A 26778-nucleotide genomic window follows, 5' to 3' on the forward strand; every position below is an offset into this window, starting at 1 on the left:
GATTGGCCTCTCTAGCGAGATTCCTATTCGTCGGTCTGTCCGACGTACGTCGAACGTGACCGACTGAATGGGAACTACTTTTCTTCAATGCTAAATTTAATTTTCATAAAATGTTATTAAACGGAAAAGCGTAGTGCCAGATCACAGTCCAAATCAATGCTTATACATACAGTTTCTGGTGGTGCGTAGATCAAAAGATAAATCCAAGATCAAAAAGAATGAAAGATCAGCACACGAGAATGAAGTCAATAAAGCTCCACCGAATTTATTGTCCAGAGGCCATAAAATGTGCAAAAGTGCAAGTGCAAGTGCAAAGTGCAAAACGTTCATGAAGGGTTGGTCCCGAAAACGTTTTGCACTTTGTATGCGTATATGCATGATTCCAAGCATACACCTGTATCCATTTAATAAGCTTATTACTGTAATCATTATAGAAAACAGGACCTCCAATGAACGCCATAAAGGTAAATAGATATACTCATAATCAAAGTTATACAACACTTTTAAAAAAACATTTCTCAAAAAAATATATAGGCTATTACTTTTCATATTTTCGAAATATCCTATCAATATACATTGTAATACTTAATTCTCACCAAAAAATACTACATATGAAGATCACAATTGCAAATTGAAATACATGATCTCGAAAAACGTACAAATAGAAAAATACACATCCACATGATTGATAACTGAAATACATAATCACGACATGATTTTGAAGCAAAGATGTATGTATGTATAAAATTACCAAAGAAAAATAAAAATTTAGAAAAAACAATTGAGAATCAGTTCTTCGTTCATACCTAAAGGATGTAAGCATTTAAGATCAAAAATCCATTTGCACTCTCTCTGTAAAAGTTTCCGCTCTATATTACCACCTCTGCGCGACAATGTAATGTGCTCAATTACCACAAAATCTAGATCCGAAACTGAATGCGACATATCATTAAAATGACTGGCAACTGGAGATTTCTGGTCATTTCTTCTGATTGCACTCATATGTTCAATGATATGTGTCCTAACTTTTCTGTTCGTCTTGCCTATATATTGTTTCTCGCATGGACATGTCAACAGATATATTACATTAGTAGAAGCACATGTCACAAATTGTTTAATCTTATACATACGATTCGTTATACTACTCTGAAAAGAAAAACATCGTCTACGAACGTTCCTACATGCCGCACACCTAAGGCAAGGAAAAAACCCAATGTCCTTATCTATATGTACCTGAGAATTAGTCTTAATGAAAGTAAGTAGTAAATATTCTACGGCACCTGTGAAAATTTGATGGATGACCTTTTGACCTTTATGACGTGACCTTATGAACTTTATGACCTTTGATATTAGCACTCGGGATATTTCCCCTCCCCCAAGGTTGACCTTTGACATGGGTTATGAATATGTCTATTGATTCCCGGCATTTTTGAAATACCTATGTTGTTGACCTGCGGGTCATTTGTAGTGTGGAAAGAATTTATAATTTTTGAACTTTGACCATACAAATTGGAAGTCCTGAGGGTAATTTAAAAGGCTGAGGGTCACGCTTGTGTTGGACAGATGTGGGGTAGCATCCGCATTCCAGCTCATACTCTATATATATAAAAAGACAGCAATGTATTCTGCAGAAAAGAAGTGTGAAACATGGCTAGTTTAAACTCACCTAAAACCCCCGAGACAGAATGGGATGAAGAAGAGATGACAGAAAGCCTGACTTTGGCTCCGAGAAAACCACACGGCTATGTCTATTTGACAAAGTTTCTCCATGACAGTAAGGATTGTGTGAGAGCAGAATTTGTAATGAATAGCAACCGCGTATTTGGTTACATATTCAATAAGGAGTCCCAAGTTGTTACGCTCTACACTGCCGACAGTACCGGGGAATTTATACCTGGAGAAGACCCCTGTCTAATATTTCCTGTTAAAGACTGGACTTTATTTTACAGTCGTGTCTGGAAAGATCTGAATGACTGTGGAGAAGAACCTTTGTACATTACTGACTGGGATGGGATAACTTCGAATGTTCGCTATCGCGTGGTCGGTGATCACTCTAATAAGAAACAGGACGAGTGCGTCTACATATTCTGCTGCAAAGACAAGACAAAGCTCAGTGACCGCAGCGGGGTCATCCTGCATGGTAAACATCATGATATGTACGAGATGCGATTTTTGTTCAAGTGGTGTGATCTGGCTATGTTGAGTTCCCATTTCGCAATCATAAACAAAATGTTCAAGTGGTGTGAAATGCGTGATGGATACAATAAAGTTAGAGTGCAGCTATTCAACACAATGAGATGCGCACGCAGCAGCATGTATGCTATGCCATCCCCGCCCATTCACTACAATCATTTATAAGCAACAGCAAGTCACACCCATATCCTCAGAATGGCTTTATAAGCCATGGCTCAACACGATACTTCAGAGCTCGCTCACATCTGCAGCTGCGGAGTCTCTTTTGACTACGGATTTGACCCCCCTGATGACGATGCTACTGACCATATTCTGACAGACAAACCCGGGACATCTGACACCAATAAACAATGGTTAGATAAATTCTGCACTGAGCTTGGACAACGCAACCTGAGTTTCCTGACTGATCAGGGTGAAAGTACATCTACACTGACTGATAAGGTTTTCGACGCCCCAGACGGCTGCTTCACCGCTGTAGGATTCAAAATCGTAAAAGCTATGATCATAGTGCTACTGCAACACCTCATCGACATTAAGCAGAAGGAGGATTGCGAAGGTTGTGTGATAAATCATCCGAGCCAACTACAACATTCCTGCCTGTTTGAGCCCCCCACATACTTCTTCGACACACACTTTGACGAGCTGACCCGCAGACTGTTTAAACCCAATCTCTGAACCATCATAGCCTATGCGCTACGTCGGTGTGGGTTAAAGTCTCATCCTCAGCGAATTCAAGGAGCTGCCGGAGCTATTCTGCATGAATTAAAAGACGAGCCATTCATCACCGCTAAGCTACAAGAAATCAGGGACAAATTTCTGGACAAATCCTGCGAGAAAGTCGTCAGCGAGACCGTTAATCTCTGGGAGGGTTTCTCTGTTGTGAATGGAGAGTAAGCAAGGCGTCATCATCATGGGTGTTGCATGGCCGTCTTCAAAACCCAATATCTCGAGAAAGATACGTTAGCTCTGACGCATAATGACGCTTACATCCGACAGAGTAAGACTTACTCGAACGCGTCGATCGAATGGCTCGAGTATGTAAAAAAGACTCGAAACGTTGACATTCACCACGCTGTAAACCATGGCGAGGTGTCAATCGGTCGTTACTTTTTAGACGGGTTCTACGAGGAGGGAGAGTCGAGATATGGATTAGAGTTTAACGGTTGCGTCCATCATGGGCATTCGTGCCGCTTTGAACCCCATCAGCGACATCCTATGTCATTGGTACCTTATGGGGATCTCAGGAGACAGTTTGACGAAAAGGTCGAAATTCTACAGAATACCTACGGTTTGCAAATCGAGGTTCTTTGGGAATGTGAATCAGAGGAAATGAAGCGGTCCGATCCTTCTGTGAAGGAATTTATGAGTACTTATCCAACGCCCGAGAGACTGAAACCGAGAGAGGCGCTGTTTGGGGGCCGTACTAACGCTTATAAACTGTATCACAAAACGGTTGAGGGCGAGAGAATAAGTTACGTAGATTTTACCAGCTCATATCCGTTCTGTCAGGCTAGGAAGCGCTATCCGATCGGACACCCGCAAATTATTTTCAAAGATTTTGAACCGATCGAAAATTATTATGGTATTATCAAAGCCAGAGTTTATCCACCTCGTAAATTGCTACACCCAGTTCTCCCATACAGATGTGGTGGTAAACTTATGTTTCCGTTATGCCGTAAATGTGCACATGCTCAAAACCAGACAACGGACTGTACCCACACAGATGAAGAGAGAGCGCTCACAGAGTGTTGGGTCAGTATCAAGCTTTTGAAAGCGATCGCGAAGGGTTACGTTATTGCTACAATCAATGAGGTTTGGCATTTTCCGCAACGGTCAGACACATTATTTTGTGATTACGTAAAGACGTAATCACGCGTCTGGTTACCCGCCAAACGTTGTCACTGATGCTGACAAAGAGTAATATACACGAATATTATGAAAAAGAGGGTATTTGCCTTGATCCCGAAAAGATCAGTCACAACCCCGCGCAGAGGGCTATCAATAAGCTATTGCTGAATAGCTTATGGGGAAGGTTCTCTATGAGGGAATCGTTAGCTCAAACTGGGCTTGTGAACGACCCTGAAGATTTCACCAGAATTGTTTTTGGCAGAACCGACACTCTGACTTATTTTACTTTTGTCTCAGACAACGTGGCTCTTGTCCAACATAGACCCCCAAAAGGGGAAGTTCGCCAGACTCGTGACATTAACGTGTTTGTAGGAGCTTTTACAACGGCGCACGCACGGCTTGAGTTGTACGAACTCATGGAGAAACTCGGCGACCGCTTGTTATACTCCGACACCGACAGCGTTATTTTTGTCTCTAGGGAGGGTGACTGGGACCCCCCTCTGGGAGATAATTTGGGGGAGCTGACGAATGAAATAGATGACAGAGATTATATTACAGAATTTTGCTCTAGCGGTCCGAAATCTTACGGATATAGCACAGCCAAAGGTAAAGCATGCATGCAAGGCTAAAGGTATAACGTTAAACGCAAAAAATTCCCAAGCTATTCTTATTGGTCTGGTTAACAACTATGTGACGTCACGCGACAGTTCGCAATGCATCCTAGCCCATACTGAAAACATTGTGAGAAATAAAAAGACTCTCACACTGCACAACAAATCAGTCATTAAAAGGTTTAAGGTGGTGTATAATAAACGCAGATTTTTGCCCGATTTCACCACGCTTCCTTATGGCTACTGATTCGACGATGCACAGGGGGGTCCGGGATGCTTCTGATTTTGATTTCAGACTTCAGCATCCATTTTCAGCGGTAATTAGTGGACCTTCTAATTCGGGGAAAAGTTATTTTGTAAAAAGTCTGTTGGAAAATGGCATGAATTTGATTTCTAAAAAATTGAAAACATTGTATACATTTACAGTTGTTGGCAGCCTCTGTATGATGAATTACTTAAAATGTATGACATTAATTTTGTGGAAGGAATACCCCAGAGTCTCAATGATGATGATTTATTACCCGTCAACAAAACAAATCTTCTGATTCTGGATGACCTGATGAACGAAGCGGGTGGAAACAATCAGGTCGAAAAGGTTTTCACTCAATTTGTACATCATCGTAATCTCAGTGCTATTTATATTGTGCAAAATTTATTCGCCCCAAGGTAAATCCAGTAGAACCATCAGCTTGAACACAAATTATATGATTTTGTTTAAAAACCCCCGGGATGCTAATCAAGTAGCGGTACTAGGATGTCAAATGTATCCTGGAAACACAAAATACTTTATGGAGTGCTATCAAGATGCTACCAGTCGACCTTACGGTTATTTAATGATAGACTATAAAGCAAAAACTCCTGAGCAATTCTGTCTCAGAACAGGATTGCTTTCCAACCATCAAGTGGTTTATCTCCAGAAAAAATGAAGAACGTGATCAGTCGTCATGTCTGCAAGACTTTGTAAACATCTACCATTGCTGAAACTGATACATAAAGCGACTCCTAAACAACGACGCCTTATTTTACAATCGGCGTCCGATGAACTCCTTTTAACATTGTGCGAAGTGGCTCTTAACATACTCTACGGTACGATTCCTATCAATCGACAGCAGTACCAAAAACTGAGAAGGAGAAAAAAGGAAATTAAATTTGTCATCAATAAAAAAATTGGTATATCTGCCAAGAAGCGAGTCTTTAATCAGACTGGAGGATTTCTTCTACCGCTCCTTAGCATAGCAGTATCCTTTATTTCCAGCTTAATATCATCTCGACGTGGTAGAGGATGGAGTATGCTGAGAAAATGTATTTAGTGCCACAACATCAACTGGAAAAGCTGAAAAATGAGAATGTTCGCGAAAATATTCAGCAGGTTGTAGAGAACGATCTGGATACATTCATAAGAAAAATCTTACTCAGGTCTGATTTGAATCAGTATGAAAAAGCCAAACTCTACACGAACATCCTGAGCAGGTTTTTGACGATCGTTAAACAAGGCGATCGGGATAGTAACGTTTTAACGTTGTCGCTACCCAATTCTGAACCCGACCGTAAAGACGAACAACCCCACACTGCTGTTGAAGACGACGGAGGTACGGATGACGTTGTGAGTGAAGTTCTGAAGAATGTACCGTCAAGAAGCGTGAAAAACAGCCGGTACATATTAGACAAAATGTCTAAAGCTAAAGGACAGTGCATGGAACGAGTCGGGGGAGTTTGTGTTCAGGGGAAAAGCCATACCTGCACATGGTCGATTTGATAAGAAATGTCACAGCACCACAAAAGGTGCGCAATGACAGAAGACCCCCAGGATGGTCGGAGTTTATTCACGCCTTTGCAGAGTTAAACATCCCGTTTTCTACCGTACCGAATCATAATGTTAGACAGGCAATTAATTCTTTAAAGAGACCTGATACTGCTACAGCAGAATATGAAAGTCCTTCTGATATCGTTACAGCCGAACGTAAAAGGATTTCTAAAAAAACAAAAAGAAAAAAAGTGCGTAGGTCAACTGCTTCAGAAGATCCCATGTTCAAATCGCCGTCTATCGATCGAAGTCAATGGTTAGAATTTTAAAATGTTTTGTTTGTTAATATTTGATTCATGAAATGTTGTGTATATGTTCTGTCTGCTTAAAATTTGAAATAAAAACACAATAAAAAGATTTCAGTTTTAAGTCTTTTTTTATAATCAATGCAAATTGAAAACTCAAACATGGTTCATATGAGTATTACACGTTTGCACGCACTGAATACATGAAAATTTTTCATTACACTCATTCGGTTTTAATCTTTTCACAAAGTACGCTACCATTTTATCATTTTTAATATAATCGTCACTATACAACTTCAACACATCGTTATAGCCACATCCGTTGATCAAATGATACAGAAAAAACACACAGTGTTGCCTGCAAGTATCTGATGTGAAATCCTGCACACGTCTGGATGAATATACTACTTCAGACGAGTTGGTTAGCAGAAAGTTTTTGATGGCTCCTGGAAAGCAGTCGCTGTCAGGGTGATTTCCAAAACTGTCAAAAAAATACCCGGTACCGCCGCTATGTAAATAAACAGCCAACCAGTGTTCACCTGGCTGCAGTGCGGGGTGAGTGTTAATTATTGCGGTGGATGGTGAGTTCCTTAATGGCGTTTCAGGTAATTGATCGCTCGGGAGCACCCCGAGAAAATGAACGTTGCATGAAATTTTGTCCATGATACCGGTGAGCTGTACAGTGTTCATTTCAATAGTAATTGACCAGGACCTGTCTGCGGTTAGAGACCTCAATGATACTGTCGAATACAGCATAGACTAATAAATTAATAGTATGTGGCAATGGCTGTCTGAAGCGGCCCTCGAGTCTGATGTTGCCTGACTTGATGAACGATATGTGCTGACCGCACTCTTCATCAGGAGTGAGGTTGAAGGCAGAAAGGGTGTATCCATTCAGAAAGTCATGCCCGTCGATAGAGAGCGCTTGGTTTTTAAGATGTCTTCCAGATGCCATAGCCAGCTGATAAAATTCTCGTACCACCGCTCCCAATTCAAAATTCGGTTGTAGCGGCTTGGCGGGAAATTGCTGCCCGTCGACGTAGACTGCTAGGAACTCCAAATTGTAATGTTTGAACGCGAAAGGGTTTTTATTGTAGGCTCCTGTGAATGCGTCGTTATTGACCATAGCCAGAACGATCGATTTTGGTAGTGTTCCTAAAAACAAATTTTCTTGATTTGAAACACAGGAAATTTTTTAGACAAACTCGGTCTGTCGGGTACTTTGCAGTAGTCGATAGCAAAGCCTGGGCATGCCCCAGTCTCACAGGGGGTGATACAGAGACTTTCTTGACAAATAGGCTCGCTGACATAATATTTAATTTGTACGCTGCATCGCCGTCCCACATCAGACAGAATTCGTCTTTGGCTCTGATCATCCGCAGTTTAATGTCAACACCATTCAACATCAATTTTAATACTGTGAATAGGAGCCAACAGTTCCACCACTCTGCTGTTCGCTGTGTAGGAGGCCCTCTTTGTCAGCCCCCGGTTATGTCCGCCGGGGTCAGTTGCGTCCATATGACCGGCTGTGTCTTTGTAAAACAAGCCGGCAGAGAAAAGCAATTCCAGCACATCTTTACTGTAGTTGATCAGACTCTTGAAGATACATCGATAAGGATACGTGCTCGAACTCTGAGATATCAAACGATCACCCAGGCTCACATCGACTTGTGAAAATATAGTAGCTCCGGGGTAATTTATCAGGCCGACCTTGGCGTCGTCTGGTAAATCGGCACCATTAGGTCTTGTGATTTTAAGACGTAGATACAGTAGCGTGTTATTTAGGTCAACATAATCGTTGCCATTCCCTGCTATAAAAAACTCCAAAGGTGAAGTGTCCGATATAGCCGATAAATGAGGTACTTCTAAATATCCGTTTTTCTCAATCACCGTCTGCGTTAGAGGAAGCGTAAATAAGTCCAACTCAGACTTGATGCACTCTCCTGACATGCGGTGGAGTAATGCCATGTTAGAATATGGTTCTTTTAACCGATACGTTTCGCTTTACAGTCTTCTTACGCTTTCTGCGCACAACTGAATGTTTCTTGGATCTAGGCTTTGTTTTCTTCTTTATCGAATGACCACGCCTCCTTATACACGGTGGTTTAGACATTCTCTTACGAGCCATGACCATCAAACAACGCGTTTGAGACAACGTCGGATACTATACCATCCCGTGGGGGTTGTAATACGTCATTTTTTAAAAATGTATTGTTCCGATGGTTTAAAGTGTAGTTTTACGATGACTTTGCCGTAAGAAAATGGTATTTCGTGGTTTTGGTCGTCCTTCAGTTCGATGGTAATATCTGTGATGAGCTCCTTGTTGACCGATGTGTAATGCGGTTTGTCGTATCTAACACTGACGGTGTCGTTGTTTTCACCCGTTATATGTACACATCTCAAAAGGGGGACATACGAATCACCGACCGATTGATATTGGATAATGTCGGTGTAAACATACATAGTATAGAAACCCGCGTTGATATCGGCTTGATGAGGAGCGTATGTAGTTTGACTCATCGTAAAATTAGCATCTTTATGGTAGGCCGAACGGCCGATAGCATCATCCGGATTCATTCCTAAAATAGTGGCGAGTTTCCCAGAGAAGGTTACTGAGACGTTAGGTCTCGCAACCAGATACACTTTGTTTTTTAAAGGATCGTGAGTCAATACAGCCATCGGTACGAGAACATTAGTTATCGCACGGGCCACGTCACGAACGTTTGCGTAGTACCCACCGTCTATTTGTACCTTCCTCGATACAGAAAACCCTGATAATTCTTTAAATGGTGTGACGTCAGGTCTAGGTTGTGTATGTTTCGGGACTGGTGCGGGGGAGGTGTTTAGGGCGAAAATTCCATCATCATCATTAAAGGAATACCAACTTCTAGGATATTCAATTTCAACGAGTGTGACCTCCCATTTACCTTTCAAGTTGATAGGACTCGCTAACCTTGTTCTGTAACTAGAGATACGATTTTCTGGATAAATCGACAAAGAAGCGTTGCACGGCAGCGTAACGTAGAATCCGTTGTCGCCCATGGTACCCCGTTTACTCAAATGATCTAATCCTGTATGCGTTCAAATGTTTTAAGGCGATTGCAAGTCCACCAGAGCTTTTTTGTCAACATAACTATTAAGTTTTGACGGCCATCCTAACCATTTCACTAAGACAAGCGTAGATCTCCCCTGTTTTTTTACCCCTATAATCTTTTCCACCTTAAATGCTTTGTTTTTGCTCACGATTATTTTTTGTAACTCTTTTTCATAAAAATCTCTGTCGATGACCTCCCCGTCATAATCAGACAGTCTGTAAACAGGCGGCTGGCGCGGAATACATGAGGATATTGTGAAAAATTCTTCTGTGTAGTTCTGTTTATATCCTTTGGTGAACTGACCTCTCACTTTAGAAATTCGAACAACGTCTCCGACTTTATATTTAAAAATGGCTTTTCCATTCTTCTTTATATCTCCGTACAGATTTTGAAACACCACACCCTCATTTTCTTTGTTGACATCTACCGGTCTCATCCTAATACTACGATGATAACTGGTGTTGTAGCCCTGCATAATATCTTGTAAAACATCCACGTAACGTCGGGAATTCGTAGCCGTTAAAAATCGCCACATTCTACTTTTTAGTGTTCTATTAAATCGTTCCACGATGCTGGCTTTCAAATCAGTAGCTGTTGTGAAATGATTAATGTCATGCTTTTTCATCACATCTTGAAAATGTTTGTTAAAAAATTCCTTCCCCTGGTCCGTCTGCAATTTCTGCGGCACACGTCCATCTCCGAGTATAGACTCAAACGCTTTAGTCACCTCAACCCCACTCTTATTCTTTAACGCTCGAGCCCATGCGTACTTGCTAAATACATCGATGCACGTTTGCAAATATTTATTATTATCATTATCCTTGGAATAGGCAGACATGTCCATGAGATCCGCTTGGAACTGGGTATCCACTCCGTATACTACGACTCTATTACGTTTGTATTTTATGGGGGCTGTTCTGTGTAATGTGTATGCATCTTCCCCGGCTAACCATTCCGAAACCTCTTTATTGGTTAGACGTACTCCACTATCCTTTAAGACAGAGTCTTTTAATCAATTTTTACCACCTAAAGAACCAGGGTTAGACGGTGTGTAATAAACTTTTTTCATGAGCTCCGACATGTTGTCGTTTCAACACGAGTGCAAAAATAAGTCAAACACTTCAATCTTTTATTAAAAATATTAAAAACAGGATACATAATGACAACATACCATAGGTGATAAAAGAATAAATTGAATTGCGATTACATAATGACAGCATGCTCTAATAAGAATAAAAGAATACATTGAAATGGGTTACAAACTAAGTAAAACGATATAATGACATAAGATGTAGTCTAGCCAGAAAGATACATAATGACAACGTGATCAAAGTAAAAAGTAATAAATGAATTAAATGAAATAGTATCGCGTACTAAGTAAAATGAGACAAATGTTATAAGGAGAACAGCTGTAGTCTAGCCATAAAGATACATTAGTTGTGCTCTAGCCAGAAAAGAAAATCTCTGCAACCCTTAAAATCATGGTCTAGGATATGGTTGACTGTTGTTTCGATAATATCGTTAATGATAAAAGCTTCTACGTTGCGTTTTGAACGCAATGAGACACATATGTCCATTACATATGTCCAGATACAGAGGATGTCGACAGTACGGAACCCGCTACCTGTTTCATAAATCACATCCAAAACTTTTTGTATCGTCACGGTGTATGGCTCCGTCCCTTCAATGCAAATGTCTATCAATTCATCCCATGAATCAGCTACACCTCTTATAAGATACGTGTTTTTCTTGAGATTTCTTAGACTTGTGTGTTCATCGTCGTCATCATCATCAACCTCGGGGTTGGATGCATCATCGACGATCTTTTTCAGCAATCCGATCAGCTGCCTTTTGTAATGACCTTTAAACAAAAATTCTATGATAAACTTTTTGGGGCATACACCACCCATGATGATGACGCCTTGCTTACTCTCCATTCACAACAGAGAAACCCTCCCAGAGATCAACGGTCTCGCTGACAACTTTCTCGCAGGATTTGTCCAGAAGTTTGTCCCTGATTTCTTGTAGCTTAGCGGTGATGAATGGCTCGTCTTTTAATTCATGCAGAACAGCTCCGGCAGCTCCTTGAATTCACTGAGGATGAGACTTTAACCCACACCGACGTAGAGCATAGGCTATGATGGTTCGGAGATTGGGTTTAAACAGTCTGTGGGTCAGCTCGTCAAAGTGTGTGTCGAAGAAGTATGTGGGGGGCTCAAACAGGCAGGAATGTTGTAGTTGGCTCGGATGATTTATCACACAACCTTCGCAGTCCTCCTTCTGCTTAATGTCAATGAGGTGTTGCAGTAGCACTACGATCGTAGCTTTTACGATTTTGAATCCTACAGTGGTGAAGCAGCCGTCTGGGGCGTCGAAAGCCTTATCAGTCAGTGTAGATGTACTTTCACCCTGATCAGTCAGAAAACTCATGTGGTCTTCATGAGAAGTTTAAAAAGCTTGAAGGATAATGTTTTCCCTCTTTTCATCAGTCATTTTAGTGGCTGTTTTAGATCATGTTCGCCTTTCTCCGTAGCGTTTTACTATCCTCAATAAAATCCAAATGGGTCGCACATTTTATCATAGGAATGGCTCGTGCAAATCTTAACACTTTTGGAGCGCGCTGGTGAACGCGCTTACGGTGATTCGCACGCCACTTTTTGGTTCCGCGCATAATTTTTGGTTCCAAATTTTTATCAGTTTTACTGGTAGTCCACTGTATGAAGAATTTTTGGGTATAATTTGTCACAGTTTACTTTATTTTGCTATCCTCACTAACATAAATGAACTATAGTGTCCTGCACCCACTAGTAAAAATATATCAAAAATTATATCTAGTGTCTGAATATTTTTTGGTTTGACTGTAATTATTATACAAACCCGATTCCAAAAAAGTTGGGACACTGTACAAATTGTAAATAAAAAAGGAATGCAATGACACCCACAACAAAATTACAACAATCATATCATATATGAGCATGTAGATACACATGCACAATCATCTAATCAACATAAAAGAACTTAAAAACATACACAAGCCATTTTAAGATGGGAAAATAGAAATGACCTAAAGCAATAAAATGAAGTAATGAAGTAAAATGAAGTTGTTCCAATCAGAAGGGGCTTTATGCATAAAAGACCTTCGTCCGGTTTTACTAAAAATTCTGAGGGACAAAAAAGAAAGGAAATTGTTCATATCTTAGTGAATAAGATGATCCATATGGATCTATATGTGTTGCTGGACTGGCTCAGAATTGGAAAGACACGAGACTGACCGACCGAGCATGCGTAAAATCAGATACTGTTTCAGATATGAAGGACAATCAAAATAAACACATTTAAAAAGAAACAGAAGCCAATGAAATTGTCTTCTTGAATTTAGGGTGTAACCAATTAAGCATTTCATACATATGACAGTGATGAGTATGATATGGACATCTTAACACAAATCTACACAAAGAATTATAAACCACGTTAAGAGGCTTCAATTAAGTATCAGAGGTATTTTGATATATGATATCAGCATAATCTATAAGAGGTAATAATACCTGAGAAATAATTATTTTCCTAACTTGGCATTTAAGACAATTGATTAAACGATAAAGTAAATGCAAACAACTGTATATTCTATTAACAATATAATCAATATGAGGCTTAAAAGTAAGTTCAGGATCAACCCAAAGACCAAGATATTTAAATGAATCAACATTTTCAATAAGTAATCCATCGTCAAAAGTAATATTCAAAACAAAAGGAAACGAACGACACCGTCGTATACCAAATAACATACAGCAAGACTTCTTCTTATTCAATATAAGCATATTATTATGAAACCATTTTTGGACCAAATTAAAATCAGATTGCAAAGAGTTCTGGATTTGCAACAAATCAGAATTAGTGGTGTAAATAACAGTATAATCGGCATAGAGATGTATAGAGCAATTTAAGCATATTTGAGATAGCTCATTAATAAAAATAGAAAAAAGTAATGGTCCCAAAGGGGAACCTTGCAGAACACCTCTATCAACAATCAAACAATCGGACTGAAAACCTTGCAATGCAACATACTGACGCCTGTTATGCAAATAAGCATTAAACCAAAGAAGGGCATTTCTAGTTAAACCAATAGAAGACAATTTATCAAGAAGATAATGATTAACCATATCAAAAGCCTTTGAAAGATCAATGAAAATAGCACCAGTAGCTTGGCCTTTGTCAAATGATGAGAACACATCATTTGTAAATTTTAAAAGAGCAATAGTAGTAGAATAATTTGGTCTGAAACCAGACTGAAATGGTGATAGAATATTCAGTGAACTCATATAGGATGATAATTGATTAAACATAAGTTTCTCCAAAATTTTCATAAAAGAACAAATAATAGAAATTGGATGGTAATTGTTCATATCAGATGATTCACCACCTTTGAACAAAGGAGTAACTCTAGCACATTTCCATATAGAAGGAACAGAACAAGTTGACAAAGACAAATTAAATAAATCAGCAAGAGGATACATAAGTACATGAGCAGCAGATATAACAAAATTGGCTTCCAAGCCATCAGGACCCACAGAACTATTAGCATTTAGATCACATATAGCATAGTAAACATCAACAGGCATTTTTTTTTTTTTAAAGGAAAATGAACCAAAATAAGTAGTGGGATTTAAAGAACAGGTAATACTATTAAAGTCGAAACACTGAGAACCGCAGATAGAGGAAAAATACTGATTAAAAGCTTGAGAAATAAGTAAAGGATCAGAAATAGAATCATTATTCAGTTGAATATTTTTAATTACATTTTTATTAGATTTATTAAAGAGTTTCAACTGATCCCAAAACTGTTTAGATTTATGAAAATCATGCAAGAAACGATCCTTAAAATAATTAGCTTTAATAAAGCTTTTAATAAACCCACATAAAACGTCAATAATAAAAAAAGAATAGAATCATAAGATTATATTCATAATAGTAAAATTGTGTATTTCCATGCAGCGAGAGTGATAGGGAATGCGTTATACTCGCATCTCAGCAGTGGCTGGCTGGACTGAGCGTCAGTAGCAACCAGTTGAGATCACGGTCATTTGACTGCTTTAATTGGGATAAACCCACCTAAAACGTCAATCATACAAAAGAATAGAGTCTTAAGATTATAATCATAATAATAAAAGTGTATTTCCATGCAGTGAGAGTGATAGGGAATGCGTTATACTCTGCCAGCCACCAGACCGAGTGGCAGCTGCCACCAGCCACTGACAGGTCACGTGACCTGTCAGTGGCTGCTCCTGCCAGCCAGTTGAAGATTGAACCCCCTCTCACTTTTGCACTTTTTATGGCCTCTGGACAATAAATTCGGTGGAGCTTTTTTGACTTCATTCTCATGTGCGGATCTTTCATTCTTTTTGATCATAAAATGTTATTAAACATTACAATGTTCTACAGTATGTGCGTTGTAAATCTGTTAATCATTCAAACGAGGGAACATTGTGCACACGATTTAGCGAATTATCATGTGCAGAGCTCCACACGTTATTGCCTGTGTTGCTGGACTGGCTCAGAATTGGAAAGACATGAGACTGACCAACCGAGCATGCGTAAAATCGGTTGATTCCAGTCCCTGGCTGGTTGATCAATGCATCTACTTTTAATGTTTAACATTATTTTCCATGAATGGCATCAGCGTTGGTCAGTGCAGTGAATCAATGCCATTGAAACTGTTAATAATACTGGTCAGCTGACCCTTGTAAAGTAGAGATGAAAGTTAAAATAATCAACATCTATCTTTGAATGAATCCGCGTTCATTGAAGGAACGGTTTGATGATTTGCTCAAAGACAGTCCCAATGTAACTGCACTGAGTGACAGTCTCTCTAGAACACACAAAGACAAGCATTGCTGATACTGGAGAAATATCAGCAGAAAGCCTCTCGTCAAGTGAGATTCAAGGTTTGGAACTAACTGTTATACATAACAATAGCCTAATGAGCTTATTGTCAGGTTTATGTTGTTATTTGGACCGTTATTTTGACATTCTTTTCTGTTTACTTCACTTCCTGTTTCAATGCTCTGTTTAGTTTTGGTTTCATTTGTTAGTGTATATGTCCTTGTTTTCATGCCCGCTGACCACATCGTAACACCTATTCATATAAGTAAATAAATAATAAATGCCGATAATACAGCACATCACGCTATTGAGCCACTCAAAATTACTGCAAGGGTAATTATCGCCCTGACAGTCTTGTCCGTTTTGTCTCTGTTCAATGTTTCCAAGTTTTGTCTTGTGCCTGAGCACATGGCTTTGTCTTTGTTTGTGTTGGACATGTGCTCCTCTTGTCCCGCCTCCTTGTTTTCAGTTACCACTCCCCATTGTTTAGTCCTTGTCAAGTTCTAGTTGGCCTGATTGTGTTCACCTGTTCCTCATGTGCTCTGCTCCCTTTATATTGTGCTTCCTTCCCTCATGTCTTTGCTGGTTTGTTGAGTTCATTTTGTTTCTCACAGATCTTGTCAGTCAGTGCTAGATTTAGTTCCCTGCAAGGTTGCAGGGAACTATTGTTTGTAAAACTATTGTTTTATTTCTTTGTCTTTTGAATCTTGTCGTGTGTGTGTGTGTCTTGTGTTGGTTCCTGCCCTGCGTCCTGTTCCACCCTCATTGACTCTCCTGTCCTGCAGTCACTCTAGTGCTGGTTTCATCTCACCAATGCCAAGCCTCTGGTTCCTTGAGCCGCTGTCAAGTTTCCACCATTGGCATAGAGCCTGGAGTTGTCTCATCCCTGACCAGCCTGTTCTCCTGCCCTAATGTTTGGACTGTGTTCCTGCCTCACCTGTCTTGTGTTTTGTCTTTTGTTAAAAAATATCACCTGCTCATTCTGCGTCTGGGTCCTTCCTTCTCAGAATCCTGACAGAAACAGCCCTATGTATGGACAGGCAAATATGATGGCTTGTAAATTATATATGTGTACAGATTATGTTAAAATAGCTCTTTTTTAGAGCTTACTGTACTTCTCTTTCACCACTTACTTGTGTAAATATAGTAACGCTAAAATGAAAAAGCTCCAGTTGGCATGTAATGATGCTTTAAGAATTTTGCTTAAGCTCCCAATGTGGATATGTGCAAGCCAGATGTTTGTATCTAATAATATTCCTACTATGCATGCTTGTCAGCCACCAGCTCAGTCACCTTCCCCGCACTACATTTCCCAGCATCCCTCCTGATCCACACCTGCACCCAGTCAGCTCATCATCTCATTACATGGATTCCCTGTACCTGCCCATCATTACCTACACACTCTATAAAGACTCTCTTCTCCTGCACTCTCTTGTCTGGTATTGTTGATATGTATCACTACGTCTAGTGTACGTCAACTTGTACGACAATCTCCACGACCCTACCCGTAACTTTAGCTACTTACCAGTGATCTTGATTTATCTCCTGTCTTCTGTTCCTTGTGTTGTTTCCCTGATTCTCCACTCAGCCTGCATCACCGTCTTCACTGCACCTTCAATACATGGACTGTATTACCACCAGCTAAGTTCACCATCTGCCATTCAGTGACTGTTTCCTCTTACCTGTTTATGTTTTGCCCAATTCTATACTACCTCCAATAAAGCACTGTTTGTTTGCTGCTCACCTCATCTGCCCTCTTCTGTGTGCGTGACAATGCTGTGTTAAGGAATTATATGTATAATTTCATATGTATAATTTCAATACTGGAATTTCTAACTTTGATCTGATACCTTAAAAAAAATATCGATATTTGATACCATTCTCAATACCCCAGGGAAAAAACTACCACAACAATCAGGCCTTAAAATTGTAATTATCTAAAGATAAAGGCTAGAGCATGACAATGAGGTATATTTTCACATGAACAAAACCACCTTGAGGTAGTGCACTTGTCATACATAAGGCAATAAAATGCGAAAAAAAAAAAAAAAAAAAAAAAAAAAAAAAAACAGGACAACCTTTTCTATTTTCACAAAGTGTGCGAACAGTCCTTAAAGCAATGTCTGGCCCGTTTCCGCAGCCAGATTATTTTGGCCACGTTCACACTGTCAGTTTCTGGGATTGACAACCACATTTACTTACAGGTGTGAGTCTTGAAATGTCCCGTTCACATCAGTAACCCTTTATAAGCTACACACACACACACACACACACACACACACACTCACACACTGCTGAGTATTGTTTCTGCCTTGTTCCCGTGTATTTCCATCTGTTCCTTGTTCTGCCTAGCCTAGCCTGTGTTTTTGACCCTGGACTGATTCCTTGTTGATGATCGTTTGCTGCCTGCCTTGTCCATTGCCTGTGTTTGGATTACTCTTTTGCCTTGCCTTCTTGTTACTGTTTGCTGGTGTTTGACCTACTGCCTGTACGACTACGCTCTTCTTATGATTAAAGCCTGCACATTGAGCTCCAACTCCGTTGTCCCGCTCCATACATTACAGAATACTCAGCCATACCAAGATCCAGCGGCTTTTATGAGCGTTTCCAGTCCAACCATGGATCCAGTCACCCAGCTACTATGCCTTCGGCAAAGAGACTTATCCATTGAGGAATATGTTCACCAATTCTGTGAGTTATCGTTTCAAGTTCCATTTGACGATGTGGCTTTGAAAGACATTTTCCGTTTTGGACTAAATGAGCCCATAAAATCCTGGTTTCCTGAAGGGAAGTTCAATTGCAGTCTAAGAGACTTTTTGGACTATGCCCTAATTTTATGTGGTTCATCTTTCACCGTGGGGAAAACAGAACTTTAAGAACCCAAAGAATTTTTTGGGGGAGGGCAGCGGAGCTTGTATCGTTGCAAAGTTCTATGCCTTCCACCTTGATTATCGCAACCCTGATACTCTCTGCACTTCCAAATCCAGTAATTTCCTCACCAGAGCCTGTTCACGTGATGGCTGCATCGGATTCTGTTCCTGTATTTGCAGCCATTCCTGAGCCTCGTCACGGTCTCAGCAGATCTTCTAGAGCCTCGTCATGTCTCAGCAGGTCTTCCAGAGCCTCGTTATTTCTCAGCAGATCTTCCAGAGCTTCGTCACATTCCAGCAGATCTTCTAGAGACTCGTCACGTCTCAGTAGATCTTCGGAGACTGCAGCGCTGGCCATTATGGCCACATCGAATCCAATCCATGAATCCGCTCCAGAGCCCGCTCCAGTCCATGAATCCGCTCCAGAGCCCGCTCCAGTCCATGAATCCGCTCCAGAGCCCGCTCCAGTCCATGAATCCGCTCCAGTCCATGAATCCGCTCCAGAGCCCGCTCCAGTCCATGAATCCGCTCCAGTCCATGAATCCGCTCCAGAGCCCGCTCCAGTCCATGAATCCTCTCTAGAGACTGTTTCAGTCCATGAATCCGCTCCAGAGCCCGCTCCAGTCCATGGGTTCACTCCTGAGCCAGCCCATGGGTTCACTCCTGAGCCTACTTCAACCTATGAGTCCAGTCCAGTGTCTGTCCCAGTCCTAGAATCTAGCCTCGTGGTCGTCCTTGAGTTTCCTGTCTGTCTTGACACGACCACAGAGGTCATCCCTGAGTTTCCTGTCTGCCTTGACACGACCACAGAGGTCGTCCCTGAGTTCCCTGTCTCCATTGGGGAATTGTGGGACTCCATTTCCCACAATTCCCCACCTAGGAACCAATAATGCACTCACACCTGTTTCCCATCAGTGACCTTTTATAAGCTGCACTCACACACACATTGCTGAGTATTGTTTCTGCCTTGTTCACGTGTATTTCTGTCTGTTCCTTGTTCTGCCTAGCCTAGCGTGTGTTTTTGACCCTGGACTGATTCCTTGTTGATGATCGTTTGCTGCCTGCCTTGACCATTGCCTGTGTTTGGATTACTCTTTTGCCTTGCCTTCTTGTTACTGTTTGCTAGCGTTTGACCTACTGCCTGTACGACTACGCTCTTCTTATGATTAAAGCCTGCACGTGGATCTCCAACTCCGTTGTCCCGCTCCCCTACATTACAGTAATAGTCTGTCACAGGCAATTCTAGTTGCATTTTTCATCAATTAGCCTAAATTCTAAAAAAAATATCCTTTGACTATGTTCTGGCCCGCCATCTAGTGGCAATTTTTTATTATTATTTTTTTATTAATTTTTTTTTTTCTTGGCCCGCTGCCAAACTTAATTGCCGTCTCCTGTCTTAAAGGATTAGTTCACTTCAGAATTAAAATTTCCTGATCATTTACTCACCCCCATGTCATCCAAGATGTTCATGTCCTTCTTTCTTCAGTCAAAAAGAAATTATACTTTTTGAGGAAAACATTCCAGGATTTTTCTCCATATATTGGACTTCACTGAGGTTCAACTTGTTGAAGGTCCAAGTTGGTTTAAATGCAGTTTCAAAGGGCTCTACACAATCCCAGAAGAGGAATAAGGGTCTTATCTAGCGAAACTATTGCTCATTTTCTAAAAAAACAACAAAAAAAAACTACTTTTTAACCACACATGCTCGTTTTGCACTGGCTCTGTGATCCACCAAGTACAAACTATATAAAAACATTGTTTGTACACATTGATCTACTGAACTGGTTCTTGTCACAAAAATACAAAACTTTGTAAATTATTTATGTATAATTCTGTTTTAAAATCTATGCAGAGTTCCAGTGTTCTCTGAGAAACAATGGTGGTCTGGACTGTCTATCTGTCTCTCTGTCTTCTGGTAGCTTTGAATGCTTCAGGTAAGACCATTATTCCACACATCACATCATAACTTATTTCAACATGAATTGAAGCACATCTGGGACTCTGTAATGACTGATCAGAATCCAGTAATGGAATGATTTAATACAGTATGTGCACCTGAGTTTGTCTCTGAATTATTATGATAATATTAAGACAATAAAACAACAATAATTATCATTGATAATTATCTGATCATTATATCAGCTAAAGTTGATTCATATGAATGATTTTTTATATTATTTATTTTGACAATAAAATATGCCTGTTATAATTTGCAGTGTATATTTATTAGTAGTTGTAGTAGCACTACTGCTACTAGCAGTTCTGTTTTAAAAATGTGTATTTCTTTCTTTTTAAGTGGAAACACGTCCTGTTGGAGGTAAAGAATGTGGCGGTAAGTCTTCTCTTGTCTTCTACTTCTCTTGTCAGTGTGTATGTATAGTACAGTAAAAAAGTCCAAAACCTGTGCATTTCTCCACCTTAACAAGTGTGTGTAACACCTGATGATCATGTTCTCCAGCATGCTTTAAAAATGTTTTAAAGAGCATCTTAGAAGCTATTTTAAATCCTTTGTTTATTTAAGGTACACTATGTAGCTTTTTTGTTCAAAATAAATAAAATTAAAATGAGTCAATACATCATCAGTCCTTCTTACAAAATGTGATTCACTGATTCACTATGGTAAGTCTATTATAAGTGTTTATATCTTAGACCTGTTGGAATGGTTTTCCGACATACATCACTCGTGTGTGCGTGTCTCGTCACATCCGTAAATAGAGAAAAGTTGCTCCAGCCGCTTTGACGTGTGTCTGGTGTGGGAGTGGCACAGGTTAGCTGTCACAAGAGCAAGAAAGGAAGAGATGAAGCAGCTGAATCTCCAACCTCTGGGGAATTGCCCATTTTAAACAAACAGTGAACAGAGGAGAGTCTGCTAGAGAAAAGAGGACACAACAGAGGGGGGGCAATGCGACCGCAAAGGACACTTTCACTTCCGCGATCAAAGGGGCAGGGGCTCAAACCACACCCCACCCCCCCGTGCACGCCACTGATGTGAAGCCAAAGCACGACCAAAACAATGTTGCATGACTTTTTGTTTTTTAACCGGTAAAGGGCCAAATGTTACATTGTGTACCTTTAAATGAAAGTTATTAATTTAATTACATGAAAGGTCATTAACAGTAATAACATAATAACAAACAAAACTTCCATTTAACAGCCTGTCAGGCAGGATGGTCTGCCTTTGGATGCAGATGCTTCAAGTTTTTCAATTCCCATTACACGTGGGCTGGAGCCGAGGTATGATACATTCAGCTTCTAATATGACATACAAATCATATAAGAATATTCTTGGATTAACTCTGTAAACATCCGTGACACCTGTCAGTTATCACAGGAAAGTAATTTCAACTTGTTCCTCAGTTTAAAAACAAAAAATATGTTGACAGTAAAGAAATTACAATGGAGCTCCAGGATGTGAACATACATCCCTGTGATAATACTGAAACATCATAATGGTCTGGAAATACAGACATAACACACTTCATGTTATGATGAGAGGATCACTTAACTTTATCCATGTGAAGTTATATCTAATCTATATACAGTATAACCAGAACCTTTTCTAGAAAAGTAGTCCCACCTCAAATGGCAGATTTTATATTTCACGGGTAAAATAATAAACAAAAAATAAACAGCACAGTGAGTAAACATTATTTCGATGGTAACTGAAGGCATGTCACAGATTTTGGAATGTTAATTTAAAATAACATGTTCTTTGTGTTTGCTCATGTCTCCGCCTCTACAGAAATTATGTTTGGCCAATCATGGGAACCTTGCTTCTGTACACAGCCATGAGGAGTACATTTTCATAAAGAACCTGGTTAGACGCACAACTCATGCCACAACACGTGCCTGGATCGGAGGCAGTGATGCTGCTGAGGTAACATTTTTCAAAATGCACAAACATAGACGTGTTTTTATTATTTATTTTTGGTCCTCAGTGAAAAAATGATTAAGTTATTGGTAGCACATCCTCATTGGAGTATATTGCTGGTTTGAAACCCGCCACAGGGTGTCCGGTAAGAGACTTGGTCAAAGATGGTTGAAATATAGGAGTGACCTGTTTATTTGTCCCCACAACAACTCAGTTATTAGCAAAGGTTGAACAGTTGTCTTAGTTGGGTGTATTCAGTATGTGTGTTTTTTCTATAAAACAGAAAATACAGAGTAAATATATACATGATAATAACATTATATGTTCTAAACAGAAATACACATGATGAATATTTAGTGAAATACAGAATTAAAAAGAGTAATTGTAAGAAAAAACAAATTAGGTATGCCATAAACATTAAGTTAAATGGTAAATAGCTTAATTTGTTCTATGTATCAGCGGTGCTCGGTCTGGACATGTTCTGCGCGCATGCGTAATAAGTTGTTTACAACTCGAAAACGAGCACTTAGACAAGTAAACTGCACCCAAATACAAACAAAATATACAAAAACAACATCAGTATAAGCAAGTATGAATAAAGGTAACATATATACAGCATAACATCATGTTAAAGACACAATAATCTCTTATCATTGGCCATAATAAACTGACGCACATTATGACAGCAAATAGAATAGACATCTAGGTCAAGCATAACACACAAGCGATCGCTACAGAGATCAGATATAATACACTTACTGTGAACAGACGCACAACACCCGAACAATGATAATAAACAATAATAAAACTATGTATGATATGCAATGGAAAAGTGCAGCATCTGAGCTGATTGGCTGCTGTGCTAACAGAGGGAGATTTAAATTAAGATGCATATTATTCTTATGAATATAATGGCCTTTTAACACTCAGAATAGTTAGTTTAGTGCAGTGGCAACCATGAGATGGGCACCACTGATGTAATACTTGAGTGTTTGTATCGTGAAACTCGATGTGAAATAGTATGGCTGATAGAGATAACTGAATGATTTAGCCCTTTCTTACATAGTTTTCACATATTCTTTACTGATACCCCTTTCTGTGAAATAATTTCTGTTCATTTCTGTTTAGATTTCTGACATGTTTAAAGTGTTACGGTTACGGTTCATGAGGAATCATCTTTTAGATAATTAAAATTAAGCTATGTAAGCTGTGGACATAAACACAATGTCGTTTTTTCTCTTCTGTTCACAGGAGGGAGTTTGGCTCTGGAGTGATGGAACCCAAATGATCTATCAAATATGGTCGCCTGGAAATCCCAATAATTATCTTGGAAAAGAGCACTGCCTTGAGATGAACTATGGCAGTAAGTGACTGCTGTTAATGCTCATGAAATAACCAATGTTGAGATGTCATACTGTATATCCAGAAGCTAGAAAAAACATTTTCATCACAATGAAAAATATTTTGTGAACATTCATCACAAAACATTGTTGCTGATTGTTTTCTAGACATCAAATACTAATATTTCTGTGTCTAGCATACTAAATAAACTTAATAAACATTATTTAGTTTTTTATAATACACAAATGATAAAAACAACTATTTTTTTCTGTCTTGCAACAGATGGCAACTGGAATGATGACAACTGTTCTGTAAAGAAGCCCTTTGTGTGTGCGTACTGAACCAGCATGTGAAGAATCAATGTAGAAGAAACAAGATACTTTGATTCATTTCCATTAGAAATGTTCAATGGAGGCTAATAAATGTTAAAGGTTATTTTTTTTTTTTTTTTTTTTTTTTTTTTTTGTGAAAGAAGTTAAACATCATTTTATAATCATCACTCAACGGTCTCTCTTTTCACACAAACACAACTTAGTAAATGGCTACCAACAGTAAAACAACAACCACAAACAAAAAAACATGCAGATTAGAAATAAATAATTAATTAAAAAAGTAAAATGATTATGTGAAAAAGTTATATTAATGGCACTCTTATTTTGTGTCTCACCACCAGATCATTATCCTGTACCTTCATTAAGTGTCAAGCATTTACCCCACTTTCTCCTAAACCAAATAGTCTATATGATATTTTTTCATATGCTGCAACTTTCCCCAATTCTGTAACAGGGGCGGAGCTATGATTGACAGCTTGCCCACCCTGTCAGATCCAGGGAAATAATTTTTTTTTTTTTTTTAATATAACAATTTTCTAACGTTTAATATTTCTTCAGTTATTTTAAATGTGATTTGTCATGCATAAGAACTCTATTCTAATATTAATAAGAATATGCTAATTCTTTTTTTTTTTTTTTTTACACTTAAGTGGGATTTTATTGAACTAATGATAAAAACTAAAATTATCTCTCACAGCCTCATTTTCATTCACATCATCTTAAATGGGCAACGGTAAATGGCACGAGGAATACTGCTAGAGAGGAAGGGTTATTTTTTTTTAATTCAAAGAACCATAACATACAGTGTTGTATCAAGGATCAATATCAAAAAGGAAAAAGATAAAAAGACAAATTACAACAAATAGGGGGAAGTAAGTTTAAGTAAGTATAACGCAAAAATTGAAAATATATATATATTATATATATATTATATATATACATATATATATATACATACATAGATAAAAAAATCTATCAATCTGATGCCTTGGAAAGAATGGTGGGGAGACCATTTTTGGTGTTGCAAAATTTGTCTTAATGTGTAACTATGATACCCAAAAACTCCCTGTCAAGCTCTCTAACTTTCACCAAAAGGTTCTTCTGGCACGGACTCTTATTTACAAACATAACTTTTCTCCCCACCGGTGTTACATATGGAACAATAGGAATATTTTATTTAAGAATAAATCTTTGTTCTATAATCAGTGGTTCAGTAACGGAATATTTCATGTTAGTCAGCTCTTTAACAAGGATGGTCTGCTTTTTAGGTATGCAGAATTTCTTTTAGAATATAATATACCTGTAACTCCTAAAGAGTTTGCAGCTGTTATGGATGCTATTCCATCTGGCATATGCATTCTTTTCAAAAATATCACTCTATCTTTAGGAACAGTTCCCTTTCCTGAACCTGTCAACACACCTATTGGTGAAATATGTTTCATGGGGAAAAAAGGAAGTAATTATAAAATAAGAACTTTATTTCTTGAGAACAGTGTCTGTGCCCCCCCTGCAGTCTCATATTGGAACAACCTTTTTGATAATTTAAATTAGAAAAATACATGGTCCATTCAACAAAGATTTTTCCTCACTAACAAAATAAAAGAAATAACTATTAAATTACTCCATAATATTTACTCTGTCATTTTCTTGAGAAAAAAATTGGATGTGATTTTGACACTCAATGTTCCTTTTTGTCAGATGATGCTGAAAACCTTTTTCATTTGTTTTGGTCGTGCAACTATACTTTTCAGCTCTGGAAAGATTTTAGTTCTTTTATTTCAAGTACTATCCTTACAAGGTTTTTTAATGAATCCTAAATCTGTTATTTTTATTTATTTATTTATTTATTTATTTATTTTTAAGCGGATTCAAATGTTTGCTTTATTATAAACCTAATTCTCTTTCTATGTAGATTTTATATTCATAAATGTAAATTTTTGAATTAAAAACCTATTTTTGTAGATAAAAAGTAAAACATTATTTACTTACAATTTCACTCTCGCTTAACAAAAAAAGCTCTCAAAATGTGCAATTTGCATGGCCTACAAATTCTTTACTGTATTTAATGTGTAATTTTTATTAATTTGTGTAAGACCCTGTTTTTTTTTCTTTTTTCCCCTTTCCTTTTTCTTTTTCTGCTTTGAACTATGGTATTGGTTGTTCATGTTTTTTTTATTATTATTCTATTGGTGTTACTCTAATTATTGTTATGTTCTAATTTTGGTTAATTTAAGTTGTTATATTTTTAACTCTACTAATCTGATGCACAGTTTTATCTTTAAAGATATTATTTTTTATTACGAAAACCCAAACTGTGATCTTTTGAATATGTTGTTAATTTCTTTATTTTAAATGCAAAAATTTTCATCCACAAGCAAAAGTGGCTTAAATCTCCTTTATGTTTTCCTTTTTTTCTTGTTGAATTTAACTCTCGTTTCATCCCTCAGGCTTATAAATAACAAATAAATAAATAAAATAAAAATAAATAAATTTTTGATGCATTATGATGAACTATTCAAATATATGTTCAAATATATATATTCAAATCCATGATATTTGTTTTTGTTGTTGTTGTTGTCATTATTATTGTTCATTGTTAAAGATACAACCATGGTATTTTCCCTGATCTTGTATGCAATTATAAGTTCTGCAATAAAAAGATATGAGTGACAGGTGCACTAACACCTC

At 38.5% G+C, this 26778-nt stretch overlaps 1 protein-coding gene across 1 annotated transcript in view; it reads left to right on the forward strand.

Moving 5' to 3' along the window:
* LOC127510237 (macrophage mannose receptor 1-like) overlaps positions 1 to 24114 on the forward strand; it is a 144660-nt gene extending 120546 nt beyond the window's left edge. The window contains exons 9-14 of the mRNA XM_051889811.1: positions 20418 to 20480; positions 20843 to 20878; positions 21701 to 21780; positions 22289 to 22423; positions 23669 to 23780; positions 24041 to 24114. Of these exons, the coding sequence (XP_051745771.1) occupies positions 20418 to 20480; positions 20843 to 20878; positions 21701 to 21780; positions 22289 to 22423; positions 23669 to 23780; positions 24041 to 24099 (485 nt within the window). The 3' untranslated portion in view covers positions 24100 to 24114. The remainder of the gene's footprint in view (positions 1 to 20417; positions 20481 to 20842; positions 20879 to 21700; positions 21781 to 22288; positions 22424 to 23668; positions 23781 to 24040) is intronic.
* The last annotated feature ends 2664 nt before the right edge of the window (positions 24115 to 26778 follow it).

This window comes from Ctenopharyngodon idella, chromosome 3 (genome assembly GCF_019924925.1).
Source record: "Ctenopharyngodon idella isolate HZGC_01 chromosome 3, HZGC01, whole genome shotgun sequence".
Classification (NCBI taxonomy): Eukaryota; Metazoa; Chordata; class Actinopteri; order Cypriniformes; family Xenocyprididae; genus Ctenopharyngodon; species Ctenopharyngodon idella.